The sequence below is a fragment of the Cynocephalus volans genome, chromosome 5 (genome assembly GCF_027409185.1).
Source record: "Cynocephalus volans isolate mCynVol1 chromosome 5, mCynVol1.pri, whole genome shotgun sequence".
Lineage (NCBI taxonomy): Eukaryota > Metazoa > Chordata > Mammalia > Dermoptera > Cynocephalidae > Cynocephalus > Cynocephalus volans.
This window is the reverse complement of record NC_084464.1, coordinates 145,265,251-145,282,714: the sequence shown is the minus strand read 5'-3', so window position 1 is coordinate 145,282,714 and position 17,464 is coordinate 145,265,251. Positions and strand designations below refer to the sequence as shown.

Genomic DNA, 17,464 nt, shown 5'->3' with positions numbered 1-17,464 from the left:
CTTTATTCTTTCCAAATTTTACTCGTACAGTAGTAGAGCCTTCATTTTGGGGGGTCTGCAGACTACAGGGCAGATTGGAAGCCACTTATCAGGAGTAATTTTCAGGGAAAAAAGTAGCAAAGACTGGCCGCTGGATTTTTATGTAAAGCACACACATTGAGTCGGGAGTTTAATTTCGGAAATGTAACTGTGTTGAAATACATTAATTAAGTATTTTTTCATAGTCAGTAGGGAGTCCAAGGAAATTTCAGAAAGAATCCAGAAAATCAGGGAACAAGGACACAGATTCTGAATACTTGCCATCAAACACCTCTGATGATGATGATGATCCTTACTGTTATTATTATAAGACCAGGAGAAATCGTAGTAAATTGAGGAAAAAGCCTATTCCATCTACAAAAAAAGGCAAGAGTCAGCCTAACAACAATTCTGATTCACAAGGTCACTGTCCAGCTACCAGTGACTCTGGAATTACTGATGTTACCATGTCTAAAAGTATATGTGTCTCTGAAGTCAAGCAAGAACATAAAGCAAAGGACCATGCTGAATTTCCAAACCCTGCTGATAGTGATGTGCCACATTCTAATATGAATCCCTATAATACCTCTGATTATCGCTTTGAGTGCATATGTGGTGAACTTGACCAGATAGACTGTAAGCCTCGTGTTCAGTGCCTGAAATGCAACTTGTGGCAGCATGCAAAATGTGTGAATTATGAAGAGAAGAATCTGAAGATTAAGCCTTTTTACTGCCCCCATTGCCTTGTTGCAATGGAGCCAGTATCAACAAGAGCAACTCTGATCATCTCTCCAAGTTCCATCTGTCACCAATGGGTGGAAGAGATCAACAGGCATGTGAGGTCATCATCTCTTCGAGTCTTGGTAAGGCAGTTTTGGCTAAAGAGGGATAGAAGAATTTAAATTTTTGCTTTTTCTTGTTAATTTTATATTCTTGTTAAATTTAAATTTTTGCTTGTTGTTTTATTGTTTATACTAAAAATTAACATAATGATATAATAGTAATTTTAAATCAGAATTTGAAGAGAAATTGGGAATAAGAAATAGAACACTAGAGTGTTTATTCTTTTCTAACATCAGAATTTCAGAAGTTAAAACACTTTGAGTATAAAGATACGAAAGCTTTTTTAAAAAATTCTTGATTACATGAATGAAAAAGGCATGGTATAAGCATTTGCACTCTCAGAGACAAATGCAATCCAAAAGGCAGCGTTGTGTAATAGTAGCTACTTATCTGACCTGCCACCTCTTAGCTCCAGAATTGCCTTCTGAAGCCTCAGTTACCTCATCTGTAATATAAAAATTTACTCATTCTGCAAATATTTATTGAGCATCTATTATGTGCCAGGAACTATGCTAAGTTCTGAAAATAGTATCCAGTCATAGACTTGTTGTGAAGATTAAATGATTTGATAAAGCGCTGGCACGTAGTAAGTGCTTATTTAGTCTAGTTGTTTACTAATATTAGTACCCTTCCCTACTTTTGTTCTTCCTTCTTTCTACACAAATGTTACTAAGGGTTTTCCTGCAGTCAGATGTTCTACCCCTGAGCTATGGCCCCTACTGAGGGTTTTCTGTATTTCATCCATTCTCATGGGTACAGAGCTTTGTTCTGTGTGGGTAGGCAAACCTTGGTTTGAGTCTTAGTTCTGTCAGTTTTGAGCATGTCACTTTATGTTTATGTGTGGGATAGGAATAAAAACAACTATTAACAGAATTGTTGAAGTTTGGCAATAATGCTTAGCACAGTGTCTGAAGCATAAAAGGCATTTCATAAATTATAGCTCTTACTGTTCTACTTTTTCATACCATTGTGCTTTTTGCAGATGCTGTTGATTTTATCTATGTACCTGTAGTCTTTTTCCCCTTTTTCCGTCTGTGAGAATTCCTAAGTGTTCTTTAAGATATACCTCAAATTTTAACTCCTCCGAATTCACCTTCTCAGCTATAGAATTGGTCTTTTTGCTTTGATGCTATCACATTTATTTCTGTTACATTTCATGTCACACATTACTTATGTTATAAATCTTCCACACTCAAATGTGTCTTTCTCCAGACAGATGTGATATCTGTCTCATAGCATGTGTGGTCCTAAGCAAATAAAAAGGGCTTAGTAAGGGTATAAATGATGAATATTTCACTGGTCTTTGATGAGCCTTTCTGCAATAACTATGTCTGTGCTGATTATTTCCTAGGTATATCAAGGAGTGAAGAAAGATGGCTTTTTACAGCCTCATTTTTTGGCAGAGCAGGATATAGTTATCATTACCTACGATGTCCTTCGTTCAGAACTAAACTATGTTGATATCCCACATAGCAATAGTGAGGATGGGCGTCGCCTACGGAACCAGAAGCGCTATATGGCTATTCCCAGCCCTCTAGTAGCTGTGGAGTGGTGGAGGATTTGCCTTGATGAAGCTCAGATGGTTGAATGTCCTGCAGTAAAAGTAAGAGTTTCTGCAAAATCTTTTGAGGGCTGAGTAGGAAAAAGGAGAGGGATTAGGGGAACTTGAATAGTTTAATAGTTTAAGCATAGTTAACCCATAGTATTGATATTGCTCAAAAGTTTGCTGTTAAACACTCTACATGTGATTTTCTCTTGTGCTGTGAACTACATAACCCTTTGGAATTATTTTGGTACTCTGTGAGTCAGTGCTCATATATATTTGGATAAGATGTCGGTTTATGCATTATGCAGATCAAAGTAAATTGTGCTTAGGGACTTCTATAAGTATTTCTCCTAACTGGAAGGCTTATCATGTAGGCTCTGCTAGCTGTGAGCCAAAGTAGACTTTGGCAGTTTTTTTCATCAGAGACCAAATGGTAACAGAAAATGCTGCTTTAGAAGATAGAATTTTGATTCAGCCTTTATTTGTTATATGTCTTTATTCTGTCATCTTCGGCCAGTCTGTAATCTGGACTGAATTTATGAATCATATCTATCAGTGCTGTAGTTTACATCTGGAGGATGGAGTGGTATGGGGAATGTATCAGTTATTCAGGGAGCTTTTTCTATGATGCTTGAACTACCCCTCCATTTCAAGGGGATATATGGCAGCCTTCTACTGATTAGAACCACTGTACTGAAAGATGGCCCATTGAATATGACATTCCACATTGTATGTGATAACTATTAAATAAAAGCAGGTGTGTCTCATCTGAAAGTGTAGCTTCTTGCAGGCCATTTTCATAAATGTATGCCTGACTTCTGCATTATTCCTGTGTCTTTTCTTTTTGGTTTTATTTCATATTTTTTTCTCATCAGGCTGCAGAAATGGCCCAGCGTTTGAGTGGAATTAATCGGTGGTGCATCAGTGGTACCCCAGTACAGAGAGGATTGGAGGGTAACGTATGATTTCCTCACATATTGCATGAATTTGAAAAGCTTAAATTTTTTGAAGAAAAAGTATTTTTATGATTAACCTTTGTTGAAATCCTTACTTAAGTGAATACACGTGTATTTATAGTTGACTCCTAATAGTTTCAAGCATTTATCTTTTTAAGTGGAACTTGGGTGATTTTTTTGTTTGTATACATGAGGACAAATATACAGTGAGTAATCCCGTTGTCTTAAGTTGAGCAATTACTGTGCTTACCTAAACAGTGTAGATACAGTTCTGAATTGAACTCAGAGTTCCAGAGTGGTAGGTAGAAAACAGAAAGAATCTGACCAAAGGAAAAGAGGGGAGGGAGGAAGGGAGAGAAAGAGAAAAAGAAATTTAATTTTAATTGGCTGTATCTATAAAAATAGGGACCATAATTTTCATTGCCTAAATCCGTAAATAGTGAGACCATAATTTTACTAATTGTGAAAGTTTAAAATATTGATAGCTTTATAGTGTTACATCATATGCATATACCATTATTCCTTCAATCATTCCCCTTCTTGGACATTTAGATTGTGTCTACTCTTCTCCCCTCACACACACATGATGCTGATGCTTCTACATTAATTCATTCATTATCCCTTACTTTTTCATACAACAGACACTGGGATTTTATTCAAGTTGTGAATATTTAAAACTAAAAGTTTAAGTAAATCTTATTTTATATAATAAATTTCCTGAAAAGCTGGTATTAAAATGTAGCTAAATTATAAAATTTAAATGTACTTGGAGTCCCTGCAGTAAATATTCATCTTCAAAACTTATCTTTTTGATAATCCAGAGTTTTCATATATTTTGTTTGTTTTCAGCAGGATGACTTATCATTCTGCTAAAACAGAAATATCAACATCCATTAGTATGATCTGCAAAACAGTATGTTTTTTGATGATTATTTTTAGGGGGAAATAGTTTCCTAAGAATATCATAAGTATAATAAGTATTTACATAATTTTGTTATGCTAAGATACATATTTATAGAATATTAGGCTAATTAAGAGACCAAATTTAGTGGTCTGTTTTTAACATTTTGAAAGTGCCAAAATTATAGATATTTCGGTGTTAACATGATCTCACTCAGCTCAACAGTTAGCTGAAAGGGTACAGAAGAAAGTAAATGACTATCAGAATTACTTTTTCTAATTTTAATGTTGAAAGATATGAGCAGTAAGTCCTCAGTTTCCTGGGTAGGTTTTTGTAGAGATGTAAGATGTTGGCAGATGTTTTGAGCACTTGTCACCATTCAACAAATTCTTGAGTAATGTTTTTAAAAACAGCTTTATTGAGCTGTTTGAGCTTTATTGAGGTATAAATGACATAACAATAAAACTAGTTGTTTCTAGCTGTTACAGTGGGATTGTTAGCCTGCTTATGAGTTACTGTATTGTATTTGGCAGTAGAAGTCTCATTTGTTTTCTTTGTATTATGTAAAGCGGGGTTTCTTAACCTTGGCCCTATTGACATTTTGGCCTGGATAATTCTTTTTTGTTGGGGACTGTTCTGTGTGTTTCAGAATACTTAGCTTCTACTCACTAGGTGCTGGTAGCACTTCTGCAATTCTCACATCCACAAATGTCTCCAGACACTGCCAAGTGTCCCCTGGGGAGCAAAATTGCACCCCTCCACCTCCACCTCAGTTGAGAACCATTGTGCTAGACTGATAGAGATAAATCAAATTTGATGATTTATTAATTAGCAGCAACCCAGAGATCTTGTGAATCCCAAATTGGCCACATATTGAGCAAGGAAATGAGGATAGGATATTTTCATTTTCTAATTTGCCAGGCCTTTAGTTTGTTTCTGCAGGTGGGCTGAAATAATGTCACCTACTTGGAAAGTCAAATAGGCAAGAATGGAGTCCATTTCTTTAAACCCCCACACACCCTATGTCTATGTAATAATGTAATCTTTTGTACAATACTAGTCTACAAAGCATTGGATTTGGGGATATATAAACCTGGGTTCACATCCTGACTTATTAGTTGTATGTTTATAAACAAATTACTTAAATATTCAAATTCTTATTTTCCTTATTTCTAAAATAAGGTGTTTTAAAGATTAATTATAATAAAGTATACAAAGCATTTAGCACAGTACTTGACAGATATTAAATATTCAATAAATGATAGCTGCTTCTCTTCTGCTTTTTTGTTTTCTTTTCTATTTATGTGATCATTTATTTACCTTGTTTCTTTGAAAATGTTGGTTTTAAATAACTTAAGTACTTTGTGGTACATTTATCATTTTATTTATTCTTTGTGAGATATGAGAGTGAGCAAAAATAGACCAGGTCCCTGACCTTATTGAGCTTACAGCTTAGAGGGGAAGATATATCTATTAATACTTAGACAAATTTTAAATTGCAATTAAGATAACTTTCACAAATGAGAAAAATATAAAATTCTAACTCTGTCAGGTTTCATCAAAAAGATATATGGTTCTATGACATCACATAAAAGGGACACAGAAGGAAGTTACAGCTGAACTGAGAAAAGAAATATTAACATGAGCTTGTTAAAGAGGAGAAGGAAGAATTTTTCATTGCAGAGGAAACAAAATATAAAAATCATAAGGCAGAAGGAAAACTGAAAGAGTGTCAGTGTTGCTAGAGTACAAAGAGGTAGGGATAATATGGTGCGCTGAGAGACTGAATAGGTGGGTATAAATGGGACCAGGGAGGACATTGTAGGCCATGATAAAGAATTTTATTTGTTTTCTTAAGAACAGCAAGAGCTGTTGAAAGTATTTAAACACAGTGGTTGGGGATCATCTTGTGGTTAGATTTGTATTTCAAAAAATCACTTAAGTTGCAATGTGAAGAATAGTTTAGAAGGAGGAAAAGTGGATATTAGCATATCAATTGATTGGCTACAATAAATTAGTCAAGTAATGCTGGCACTTTGGATTTGGACTATAGTAATCCTGAAGAAATAGAAAAAAGTAGATATGGAAAAGTTAACAAAGCTTGGTGATAGATCAGAAGATGTCAAGATTTCTGACTCACATAAATCCATGGATGGTAATAATATTCACCAGTGAATAATAGTAGAAGAGAATTGTATTTGGGCAAAAAGATTATCCATTTGATTATGGCAGGTTGAGTATGAGGTGCCTTTGGGACCTCAAAGAAGAGGTAGCACATAGGCAATTGGATTGATTTGAGCTAAAAAAAAAAAAAAAAAAAAAATCTGTGGATCTCTGCATATAGGCAGTGATGCATTGGTTCTTTCACATGTTACTTATTCTTAGGAACCATCAAAGTAACTTTGTTCAACCTTAATATTTGTTTGTCATCTTCAGAATACAAGCGTGCTTCAAAAAGTTCGTGAAAAATAGAAAAGTTAATGGGAATCTTTCTCAAACTTTTGAAGTACTCTTGTAGATGTTGCCATTAGGATCATGGTATTTTTTAGAATATTTTTATGGCTTTGAAGAGAATAAATGTTCATTGTGAAAATTTTTAACAATACGGAAAAGTATAAAGAAAATTACACTTACTCAATCTTTATTTGAAGACAAAACCACAGCCAATTTTTTCTATATGAATATTTATATATTTGAGCTCCACCTGGGTGCATAATTATATATATGTATGTTTTACTTAACATTGTATCCTAAGTAGTTTTCCATATGTTAAAAAATTTATCACAACTAAATTTATGGAAAACTGCTTAGGATATGTTAAGTGGAGGAAAAATGGAATGTAAAATTGAGTGTGCCCAATCAAAAGATGTGTAGAAGAACCATGCTTTAAAGCTAACAGGTGCAAGGCTTGCTGGATCAGACAAGAAAAATAATTCTATTTTATGGGGTATCATAATTTATTTACTTCTTTATTTTAATCATTTTTATTCTGTATATTGTTGCTATGAATATCACTATAGGTAAATCTTGTCTATATTTTTTAACATTGTCTTAGGCTTGTTTGCCAGAAGTGGAATTATTAGATCGAAGGGTATGAGGATTATTGGATCAGATAATATTCTCAGTATCATGTGAATTAGAATTTTGTTTTTCCTGATCCAGCAAGTCTTGCGTGTATTAGTTTCTGTGCATGGTATTTCTTATATATCTCTTGTCAAACACACTCAATTGAATAGTTGACTGGTTTTACCTGTGATGGTAATTTTAGACTTTTGAATTAAGTCCATGCTTTGTGTAATGGTTACATAAACATTATAACATTTTAGCACCTTGCACAAAACCTAGAGCAAAATAGATGCTCAATGAATGTAAATTGAATTGGAATTGAATTTCAGACTCTAGTGCCTGTGCAATCTGCATTTTAATTCATGGAAAGTACTGTGCACTGTGTAATGTCTGTGAAAGTGCTTATTTAAAATAGCAATGAAGAAATATAGAAACGTGTGCTTTTTTCTTTTTTCTTTGCAGATCTGTTTGGGTTAGTGGTCTTTCTTGGTATCGAGCCTTACTGTGTCAGACACTGGTGGGTTCGACTTCTCTATCGCCCTTACTGCAAGAAGAGTCCTCAGCTCCTCTATAGTTTTATTGCCAAGATACTGTGGAGGTCTGCAAAGAAAGATGTGATTGACCAAGTCAGTACAATAATTTTTTATTGATTAAGAGTATATAAGTAAAAAGAAATAGTTGGGATGGAAAGTTAAATTTTCCAGTGAAAACTTACTTTTTTCCCTGCCTCTTTGCAGATCCAGATACCACCACAGACTGAAGAAATGCACTGGCTCCACTTTTCTCCAGTGGAAAGGCATTTCTATCACCGTCAGCATGAAGTGTGCTGCCAGGATGCGGTGGTAAAGCTCAGGAAGATTTCTGACTGGGCTCTGAAGCTCAGCAGCCTGGACCGAAGGACTGTCACCTCCATCTTGTATCCACTGCTGAGGCTCAGGCAGGCCTGCTGCCACCCTCAGGCTGTTCGTGGGGAGTTCTTACCACTCCAAAAAAGGTTTTATTATCCATTTCCTCATACTGCAATTGGTAATATTGTGATAATAGACAGTATTTATTAGCCTCTTTCCCCGCAGTTTCATTCAGGGACTTGTAACTGAGTTGTTAGTATTTTTAATGATGTGGTTTTTCTTTGGTATAAACTTCATTTGTGAAAGAAAATCACATCATCCAAATTATTTTCATGGTTTCAAACATTTCTTTTAAAATTCGGGTCATTGTTGGGGTTTTTGTTTTTTTGTTTTTTGGTTTGTTTTTGGCTATACTCCAGATTTGAAAGCTTTTGCTCTTATTATATTTCTTGGTTCCCCACATCAGGGAATTGGATTAACATTAATTATTTTCTTTATAACTGTGCTATGTCTGTTTGATTATTCTTCCAAAAACATTAAGGAATATGTGTCCATAATACTCTATTGTCCCAGAGATGTTTTTGTGAATCAGACCACAGCTTAGGAACTGGCCATTTTTGGAAGCACCTGGTATTAGAAAGAAACCCCTTCAGGTGCTATAAGAGATAGAAAGAGGATTGGATGTTGTCCTTTCGTTTGGAAATTATAGACAAATAAGGGAAATGACAAAATTATAGATTTCTAAAATATGAGCAAACATGATAAATTTTACGAGAGGTACACACAAATTGCCATGGACTATTAGAGCATGGAAACAATACCTATAGGAAGTTAAGGTTAGACAGCCTTCTGGTGGATTATACCAAGGCCTGGGATTCGATCCTGTACTGGCCAGCTGCCAAGAAAAGAAGAAAATTCAGGCTGGGAGAGGCTAATTAATTAATTGCAGTGCTGGGATTCAGATCCAGCCTCACATTTTAACACCCATAGTGTTTCAACTATATGATATTGTACTTTGTACTTGAAGGAGATTTTTCTACTTCTATTCTCCCTTGACTGAAATGGGAAAAACTTAAAGAATGATGGGGTCAGATGGAAGAATGCTCACTGTAATAGTAAGAAGTGATTAAGTTGAAAGCAATATTAGTAAAATGGACCTGAAGAGAAAAATGCTGAAGATACCACAGAGACTCTGTAAGAGCCTCATACTCTTGATCTTGTATGATATAACACTCCCACTGAAATAACACTTGGGATTTTCTTTCTAGTTTTGAACAATCTGCCTTTTCTTTTAGCACCATGACAATGGAAGAGTTGCTGACATCTTTGCAGAAGAAATGTGGGACTGAATGTGAAGAAGCACATCGGCAGCTAGTTTGTGCCCTCAATGGCCTAGCAGGCATCCATATCATTAAAGGTAGAAGGTGATTGCTTTGTTATCTCTGAGCCTTCCATATACTTTCTGGGGAAGGTTAATTACAGTAGAAATCAACCCCCCCGCTCCCCAAAAGACAGTCTCACACACTACTAATTGTAATTTAAATAGGTTCAACTTAATAGAGAGCTGTTGTGCAGAATATTTCAAAAACCTTCAAAGTTTACATATGCTTTGACTAAACTGTTTCATTTTTAAAAGTTCTTTTTGAGGAAATGAGGATGGGAACCAAGATTTGGCTATAAGTTATTAATTTTGGTCTTTAATAGTGAACAACTGCAAACAACCAAAATACCTAGAAACAAAAGAGTGGTTAAATTTTGAGATATTCAAGGGAGGCTTATTCATTGATCTAAAAATTACATTGTTTGTAAATTTATTTTTTCAACAAATATTTGTGTGCAAGATATGATCTGTGTACTAAAGATGATAAAGTAAACTCTTTGATCTTATGGGCCTTAAATTCTCACAGAGCATGGCAAATACACACATACACATAATGTGTATGTGTAAAATTACAGTGTTGTATGTTTACTTTGTTGTTTCCTGTCTGTCAGGGATCACTATTTTTTGTTGTCTGATGTCCAGTATCTTACAAACTGTCCTTTTGTGTATTTGTCTGTTATTTTAGTTGTTGCAGAAAGTGTAAATCTATCCTCTGTTACTGTATCTTGGCTGGAAGCAGAAGTTATATAACTGGCACTTTTAATAAGCACCATTTAGTAAACACCTTTCCATATAAATAGGATCATTAGAACTGTATTTCATAGGTTTAAGAGTAAAGATTAAACACATTAAGTAGAGACATTGAAAACATAAAATCAGATTTGGAGAGATGAAAATTTCAGTGTTTGATATAGAAATTACACTTAATAAATAGAAGATTAAACACTACACAAGAAAAGATCAGTAGAGCTGAAGTATAGAATAGCAATAGAAACTTTCCAACATGAAAAACAAAGAGAATAAAAACTTAAAAATTTGAAAAGAGCATTAATGAGATTGTGGACAACTTCAGGTGGCCTAATACAAATGTGTTGGAGTCCCCAAAGAAGAAAAAAATATATGAAGAAATGTATTGTGGGTTTTATAACATATAAATGTGAAATGTGCAATAACGAAAGTGCAAAGTTGGTGGGGGAAGAAATGAATGTATGATGTTGTAAGGTTTTTATACTGTAGATGAAGTGGTATATCACGTGAAGGTGGACTGTGACAAGTCAAGTACACCCTACAACAACCACTAAAATGTATAACACAGAATTAGAGGGAATGATCTAAAAGAGGAGATAAAAGAGAGCAATAAACAATCTTTAACCTGAAAAAAAGGCAGCAGAAAAGAAAAAGGGGAACAGAGAACAGATGAAACAATTAGAAAGTAAATAACAAGATGGTACATTTAAATCCAAGCATATCAGTGATGACATTAAATGCAGTTGTCTAAATACCCCTGATTAGAAGGCAGCAATTGTCAGACTGGTCAAAAAAAGCAATACCACCATATCCTATTCATAAGAAACTCACTTTAGAAATATTCAAATGTAAAAGGATGAAAAAAGATAACCCATGTTAACACTAATCAAAAGAAAGCTGTAGTGATTGTATCATCAGGCAAAGTAGATTTCAGAGCAAGAATATTACAAGGATAAAGGTGTTATTTATCACTGGAAAAAAAAATCCTATATGGGTTTTTTGTGTTTTTTTGTCTTTTTTTGTGTGTGTGTGACCGGCCGCACCGTGCTCAGCCAGTGAGTGCACCGGCCATCCCTATATAGGATCCGAACCCGCGGTGGGAGCGCTGCTCTGTCCCGAGTGCGCCACGGGGTCGGCCCAAAATCCTAAATGTTTATGGACCTAAAACCAGAATTTCAAAGTAAATTACAAAGACTGATAGAACTGTAATGAGAAATAGACAAATTCATAATTATAGTCAGATTTCAACATTTCTCTCTCAATTATTTATAGAACAAGTAGACAGAAAACAAATAAGGACATAGACAGAAAACAAATAAGGACATAGACAGAAAACAAGTAAGGACATAGTTCAAAAAACACTATCAACCAATTGACGTTTTCAACATTTATTAAACACTTTACCCATCCAAAGAGGAACACACATTATTTTCAAGTCTACATGGTTTGTTTACCAAGGTAGGTGAAATATATTTGGGCTATAAAACAAGTCAATAAATTTAAAAGGGTTCAAGTCTTACAAAGTATGTTCTATGACCATGGTAGAATTAAATTAGGTATCAATAACAGAAAAGTAACTGGAAAGTCCCCAAATATTTGGAAACTAAACAACACACTTCTAAATAATTCTTGGGTTAAAGAATACATCAAAAGGGAAACCAGGAAGTGTTTTGAAATGAATGAAAAAAATATCAGAATGTATGGATGTAACAAATCAGTAATCAAAGGGAAATTTATACCACTAAACCCGTACTAGGAAAGAAAAAGTGTTTCAAATCAGAGACGTCATCTGATACTTTAAGAAACTGAAAAAGGAAGAGTAAATGAAGTACAAAATAAGCAAAGGACAGAAATAATGAAGATCAGTGCAGGAATGAATTAAAAGGAAAACAGAAAACCAGTAGAGAAAAGCAATCAAATTAAAATCTGGTTCTTTGAGAAGATCAATAAAAATTGATAAACCTCTAGTTAGACTATTGAAGAAAAAAACAGAGGAGACATACATTACCTTTATCCAGATTGAGAGAGGTGGCATCATTAAAGATTCTACAGATATTTCAGAATGTCATAAAAGAATATTATGAACAACTTCATGCCAAAAATTTGGCAATTTAGATGAAATGGGCAAATGATATGAAAGACACAAATTAACCAAACTCACTCAGGAAGACAAACTACCAAAGCTGACTCAAGAAGGAATATATGAGAGGACTTCCAAAAAGTTCATGGAAAAATGGAATTAAATGATAAAAATAAAAAATATAAAATTTATTTCTCAGCATAAGCTCCGTCAAGTTAAAGATACTTTTGGAAGCAGTGATACCACCATTTAGTCCATCCCTAAAGAACTGAGGGTCCTAGGAATTTAATTATGACATTAATTATGACAGATTTGTTAAGATTAGAAAACAAAAAGAAGACAGAAGGAGCCAAATCCTTCCCTAAGGTGGATGCGTAGTGATGTCCCACCAAAACTCTCGCAAGATTGCCCTTGTTTGATGAGAGGCATAAATAGAAACGTGGTGGAAAAGAACTATTTGGTGAAGCTTTCGTGGGTGTTTTTCTGCTAATGCTTTAGGTAACTTTCTCAAAACACTCTTGTAATAAGCAGATATTGTTCTTTGGTCCTCTAGAAAGTCAACAAGCAAAATGCCTTGAGCATCCCCCAAAACTGTTACCATGACCTTTGCTCTTGACCAGTCTACTTTTGCTTTGATTGTGCTTTTTCTTCAGGATCGTACTGGTAAAGCCATGTTTCATTTCCTGTTATAATTCTTCAAAGAAATGCTTCAGGATCTTGATCCCATTTGTTTAAAATTTCCATTGGAAGCTCTGCTCTTGTCTGCAGCTGATCTGGGCACAACAGTTTTGGCACCCATCAAGTGGAAAGTTTGCTGAACTTTAATTTTTTAGTCAGAATTGTGTACGTTGAACCAATTGAGATGTCTATGGTGTTGGCTATTATTTTTGCTGTTAATCATCAGTTCTCTTCAGTTAGGGCGTGGACACGATTAATTTTTTCCTCAGAGATTGATGTGGATGGTCTGCTACTGCAGGCTTCACCTTCAACATCATCTCCTCCCTTCTAAAATGAGCTGTTTGTTGTCTATTTGTAAACTGCTGATTTCTTTGAGGCATTGTCCCCATAAACTTTTCATAGGCATCAATGATTTCACCGTTCTTTCACACGAGCTTCATCATAAATTTGATACTTGTTCTTGCCTCAGTTTTAGCAGAATTTATGTTGCTCTGGTAGGGGCTTTTTTCAAATTGATGTCTTATCTTTCTTAGTTCCTCAAACTAGATCCTGTGCAGACATGATATAACAAATTAATACTAGTTTATATTGTTGGAAAACAAAATTTTGAAATCCATGTATAGTTTTTTCATAATATGCATTTTCCATGAACTCTCTGAAGATCCATTGTATAACCTGCATATTCCTGTACCTATTCAATAAATTAATTTTGTAGTTAAAAAATTTCCACAAAGAAAATTCTAGGCACAGATGACTATTGGTGAATTCTATCAAACATTTAAAGAAGAAATAATATCAAATCTGTATACATTCTTACAGAAAATTGAAGAGGAGGGAATACTTCCTAACTTATTTCATGGGGCAATATCCTGGTTTCAAAACCAAAGACAAAAAAGCATAACTATAGATTAATATCACTCACGAAGACAGATACAAAATTCTTTTAAAAAATTTTAGGAATGAATCCAACAATATATAAAAAAGATAATATATTATGACCAAATGGAGTTTATCCCAAGAATGTAAGATTGGTTTAATATTTGAAAATTAACTAATATAATTTCACCATTTAACAAACTAAAAAAGAAAAACCATATGATCATCTAAATAGATGTAGGAAAAGTATTTGACAAAACTCAACATCCATTTGTGATTAAAAAAAAACCTCTCAGCAGTCTAGGTATCACAGGGAACTTTTTCAGCTTGATAAAAGGGATCTATGAAAAACCTACAGTTAATGTCATACTTAATGGTTGAAAACTGAATGCTTTCCCTCTAAGATCATGAACAAGTCAATGATGTCCCCTCTTATCACTTCTATTAACATTGTACCTGAGTTTCTCTCCAGTGCAGTAAGACAAGAAAAAGAAATAAAAATTATCAGATTGAATAGGAAAAAATAAGACTGCCTTTATTCACTGCACCATGAATGTCTGTGTAGGAAAACTACTAGAACTAAGAAGTGAATTTGTATTACAGAGTAAATATACAAAAATCAATTTTATTTCTTTATGTTAGTAATGAACAATTAGAAATTATAACAACAACATACTACTAACAGTAGTATCAAAAAATACTGGGTTGGCCAGTTAGCTCAATTGGTTAGAGCATGGTATTATAATACCAAGGTGAAGGGTTCAGATCCCCATACCAGCCAGCCGCCAAAAAAACAAAACAAAAAAGTTAATACGAATCTTTTCCTTGAACTTTTTGAAGACCTCTCGTATAGCAGGTTGAAATTCACAAAAATTTCTAAAATGGAGTAATATGATAGTATAGTATATACTAATATGTAGATTGTCACAATAATGAAAATGTAAGCTTTCTCATCTTGATTTTAAAATTGCATTCCTCCTTTTATTTTGTGTTGTAATGATTCGGAAGCTTAGACCGTGAATGAGTTTGCTGCCTTGGCCTTTTTCTTGTCTCTTTTTAAATTCATTATTGCCTTTTCCCTGCATGATATAGGAGTTGGGAAGAAAAGTTCCTCATCTGATCATTTCTAAACACTGTTGCACTCTAGTAGGGTCAGTATATAGTTGACTGCTATGTGGCAAAATACCACACTGTTGCATAACAGAAACTACATCACTGCTCTTTTCTGATGGTTTCCACTGCATTCCCACTATAGTTCCTTGTCTTTCTGTGAAGGGAATTACAGCAAACGATTGCTGATTATTAAGATAAATCCCTACTAGAAAGTTCGTTAGTAGAGGATATGTCCATTCTGAATTTAGTTGTAAGTATAAACTTAATTGTAATGGATTTGCTGCTTTTAGTTTTAATTGCTTAACTTCATAGTGGTATGTTAAACAATATCTATTTTTTAAAGTAACATTACATGTTTAATTTATATAATTTAGATTCTTCCAATGTAGAGATCAGATAGTAAAGATCTGACTTTTAAAATAAATTTAAACTTAATTTCAAACTCTAGAAAGATTTGCTTGTATTATATGCAAATGTTTGTTTATGATATAATGTGCATATTCTGAGGTCCTCATTGCTTGGTATTAAAACATGGTATTATTCCAATTTTGAAAAAATGTGTTTTCTGAAGTTATTTTGGGGAGAAATTAGCAATATCAAATCCAGTACAATTTGTTTACTTGGAAAGGTTAGTGCCATCAAGTGGCTAAGAATGGATATTTCCAAATTTGCCTTAAACTTTTATAACTTACTGAATATGCATATTTTTGTGTCTTCATTAGAAAGCATGTCTTTTTTTAGTAAACATTAAAAAACAGATATTCTAGTAAACAGTTCAAATACAGCTGCTTATAGTCTAGTCACTATACCTTTTTTAAAAGGTATGGTAATTATGAAGGGAAAAATCTTTAAATGAATTATTCCCTATAAATGATAGTATAAATACTAATAAGAATCCATATGTCTTTGAAAGGCTTTAATCAGGACTGTTAAAAACTAAAAAAAGAAAAATTTTTGTGTGAAGATAATTGATTATAATGCAGCTCTATTATTGTGAAAATAATCTTCTCCCTCATCAAAGTGAATAGAAATTGACTGACTTTGAAGTACTATATAATATGTGCTTTAGAAAGCCTTATATTAGGTTACTGATAGAACTAAATATGAAGCAATGGTATAAAAGGAAGTATTTTGAACAACAATGTGAATGTATGTAATGCCACTAAACTACACACTTAAAAATGGTTGAAATGGCAAATTTTGTGTTATGTATATTTTACCACAATTAATATGAACTTTAGAACCAACTACAAAATTTACAGAGGTATATATATATATATATATATATACACCTCTCTCTCTCTCTATATATATATATATATATAGAAGGCTCATTATGACTATGAACAGCCCTAAATACATGATATTAATAAAACTAGATCGAAATTTTTAAAAAAGCAAGTGTATGTGATGATCAGACAAAAACCTTTTTTTCCTCAGCAAACAGAAACTGGAACATATTTAAACCTTTTGTGTGTGTGTGTGTGTGTGTGTGTGTGTGTGTGTGTGTGTGTGTGTGTGTGTGTGTGTGTGTGTGTGTGTGTGTGTGTGTATCACAATTTTGTCATTGTTAGATTTTTATTTTAATTGTATTTATAATTTACCAGTTTTGAATGTTCCCCCAAGGAAAAATAAGGTAGATTCCATTATTCAAAATACTAAAAGCATTTCATCTTTCCATTCACTCTGGTATCATCAGACTTTTTCTTGTAAAGAACTAGATAGTAAATATTTTACGTTTTGTGAGCCATAGGATCTCTGCACTGCTACTCAGCTACTATTGTAGTGTAGAAGCAGCCAAGTCAGTACATAAACAAATGAGTATCGCTGGGTTCTGATAAAACTTTATCCAACAATCCTGAAATTTAATTTTATTTAATTTTTACATGTCTTGAAATATTATTCTTTTGAACTTTTTTCAACTGTTTAAAAATTTAAAAATCATTCTTAGCTTATGGGCCCCACAAAATGCAAAGGGTCAGATATGGCCATTGGGCTGTTGTTTGCCAACTTGTGCTTTAACTGATACTTTTATTTGAATGAGCTGCTAATTATGAAAAATAGAAAATAGCATATATACATTTCAGACTATTTGTGTGACCAGAAATGAAAGAAAATCCCTAAGTTTTTGAAATATAGTTTTAAATTGCAAATTATTTTGCCTAATATCAAGAATAATAATAGCTCCTGGAAAAGTGTATTATTTTTCTAAGAATTATGTGTAGGTTGGTCATAGTGTCTTGAATATTTGTTTATAAATGCTTATAATTCCCCCAATTTTTTTAAGTTTCAAACATCATGAATATTAATTGACACCCTTTAATTTCAGTAAAAGGAAAATTGTCTACATTAAAAGTTAATCCAAAGTTTGTTTTTTACTTTAATTTTTAAATAACATTATAAATATATTT

At 33.5% G+C, this 17,464-nt stretch overlaps 1 protein-coding gene across 2 annotated transcripts in view; it reads left to right on the top strand.

Moving 5' to 3' along the window:
- SHPRH (SNF2 histone linker PHD RING helicase) overlaps positions 1-17,464 on the top strand; it is an 86,956-nt gene that overhangs the window by 18,474 nt on the left and 51,018 nt on the right. For both annotated transcript variants that reach the window (XR_010023573.1, XM_063096503.1), the window contains exons 9-14: positions 225-881; positions 2,213-2,464; positions 3,283-3,361; positions 7,793-7,956; positions 8,068-8,324; positions 9,474-9,595. Coding sequence is in view for 1 of the 2 variants with exons in the window: in XM_063096503.1 (XP_062952573.1) it covers positions 225-881; positions 2,213-2,464; positions 3,283-3,361; positions 7,793-7,956; positions 8,068-8,324; positions 9,474-9,595 (1,531 nt within the window). In the remaining variant the exon portion in view is untranslated. The remainder of the gene's footprint in view (positions 1-224; positions 882-2,212; positions 2,465-3,282; positions 3,362-7,792; positions 7,957-8,067; positions 8,325-9,473; positions 9,596-17,464) is intronic.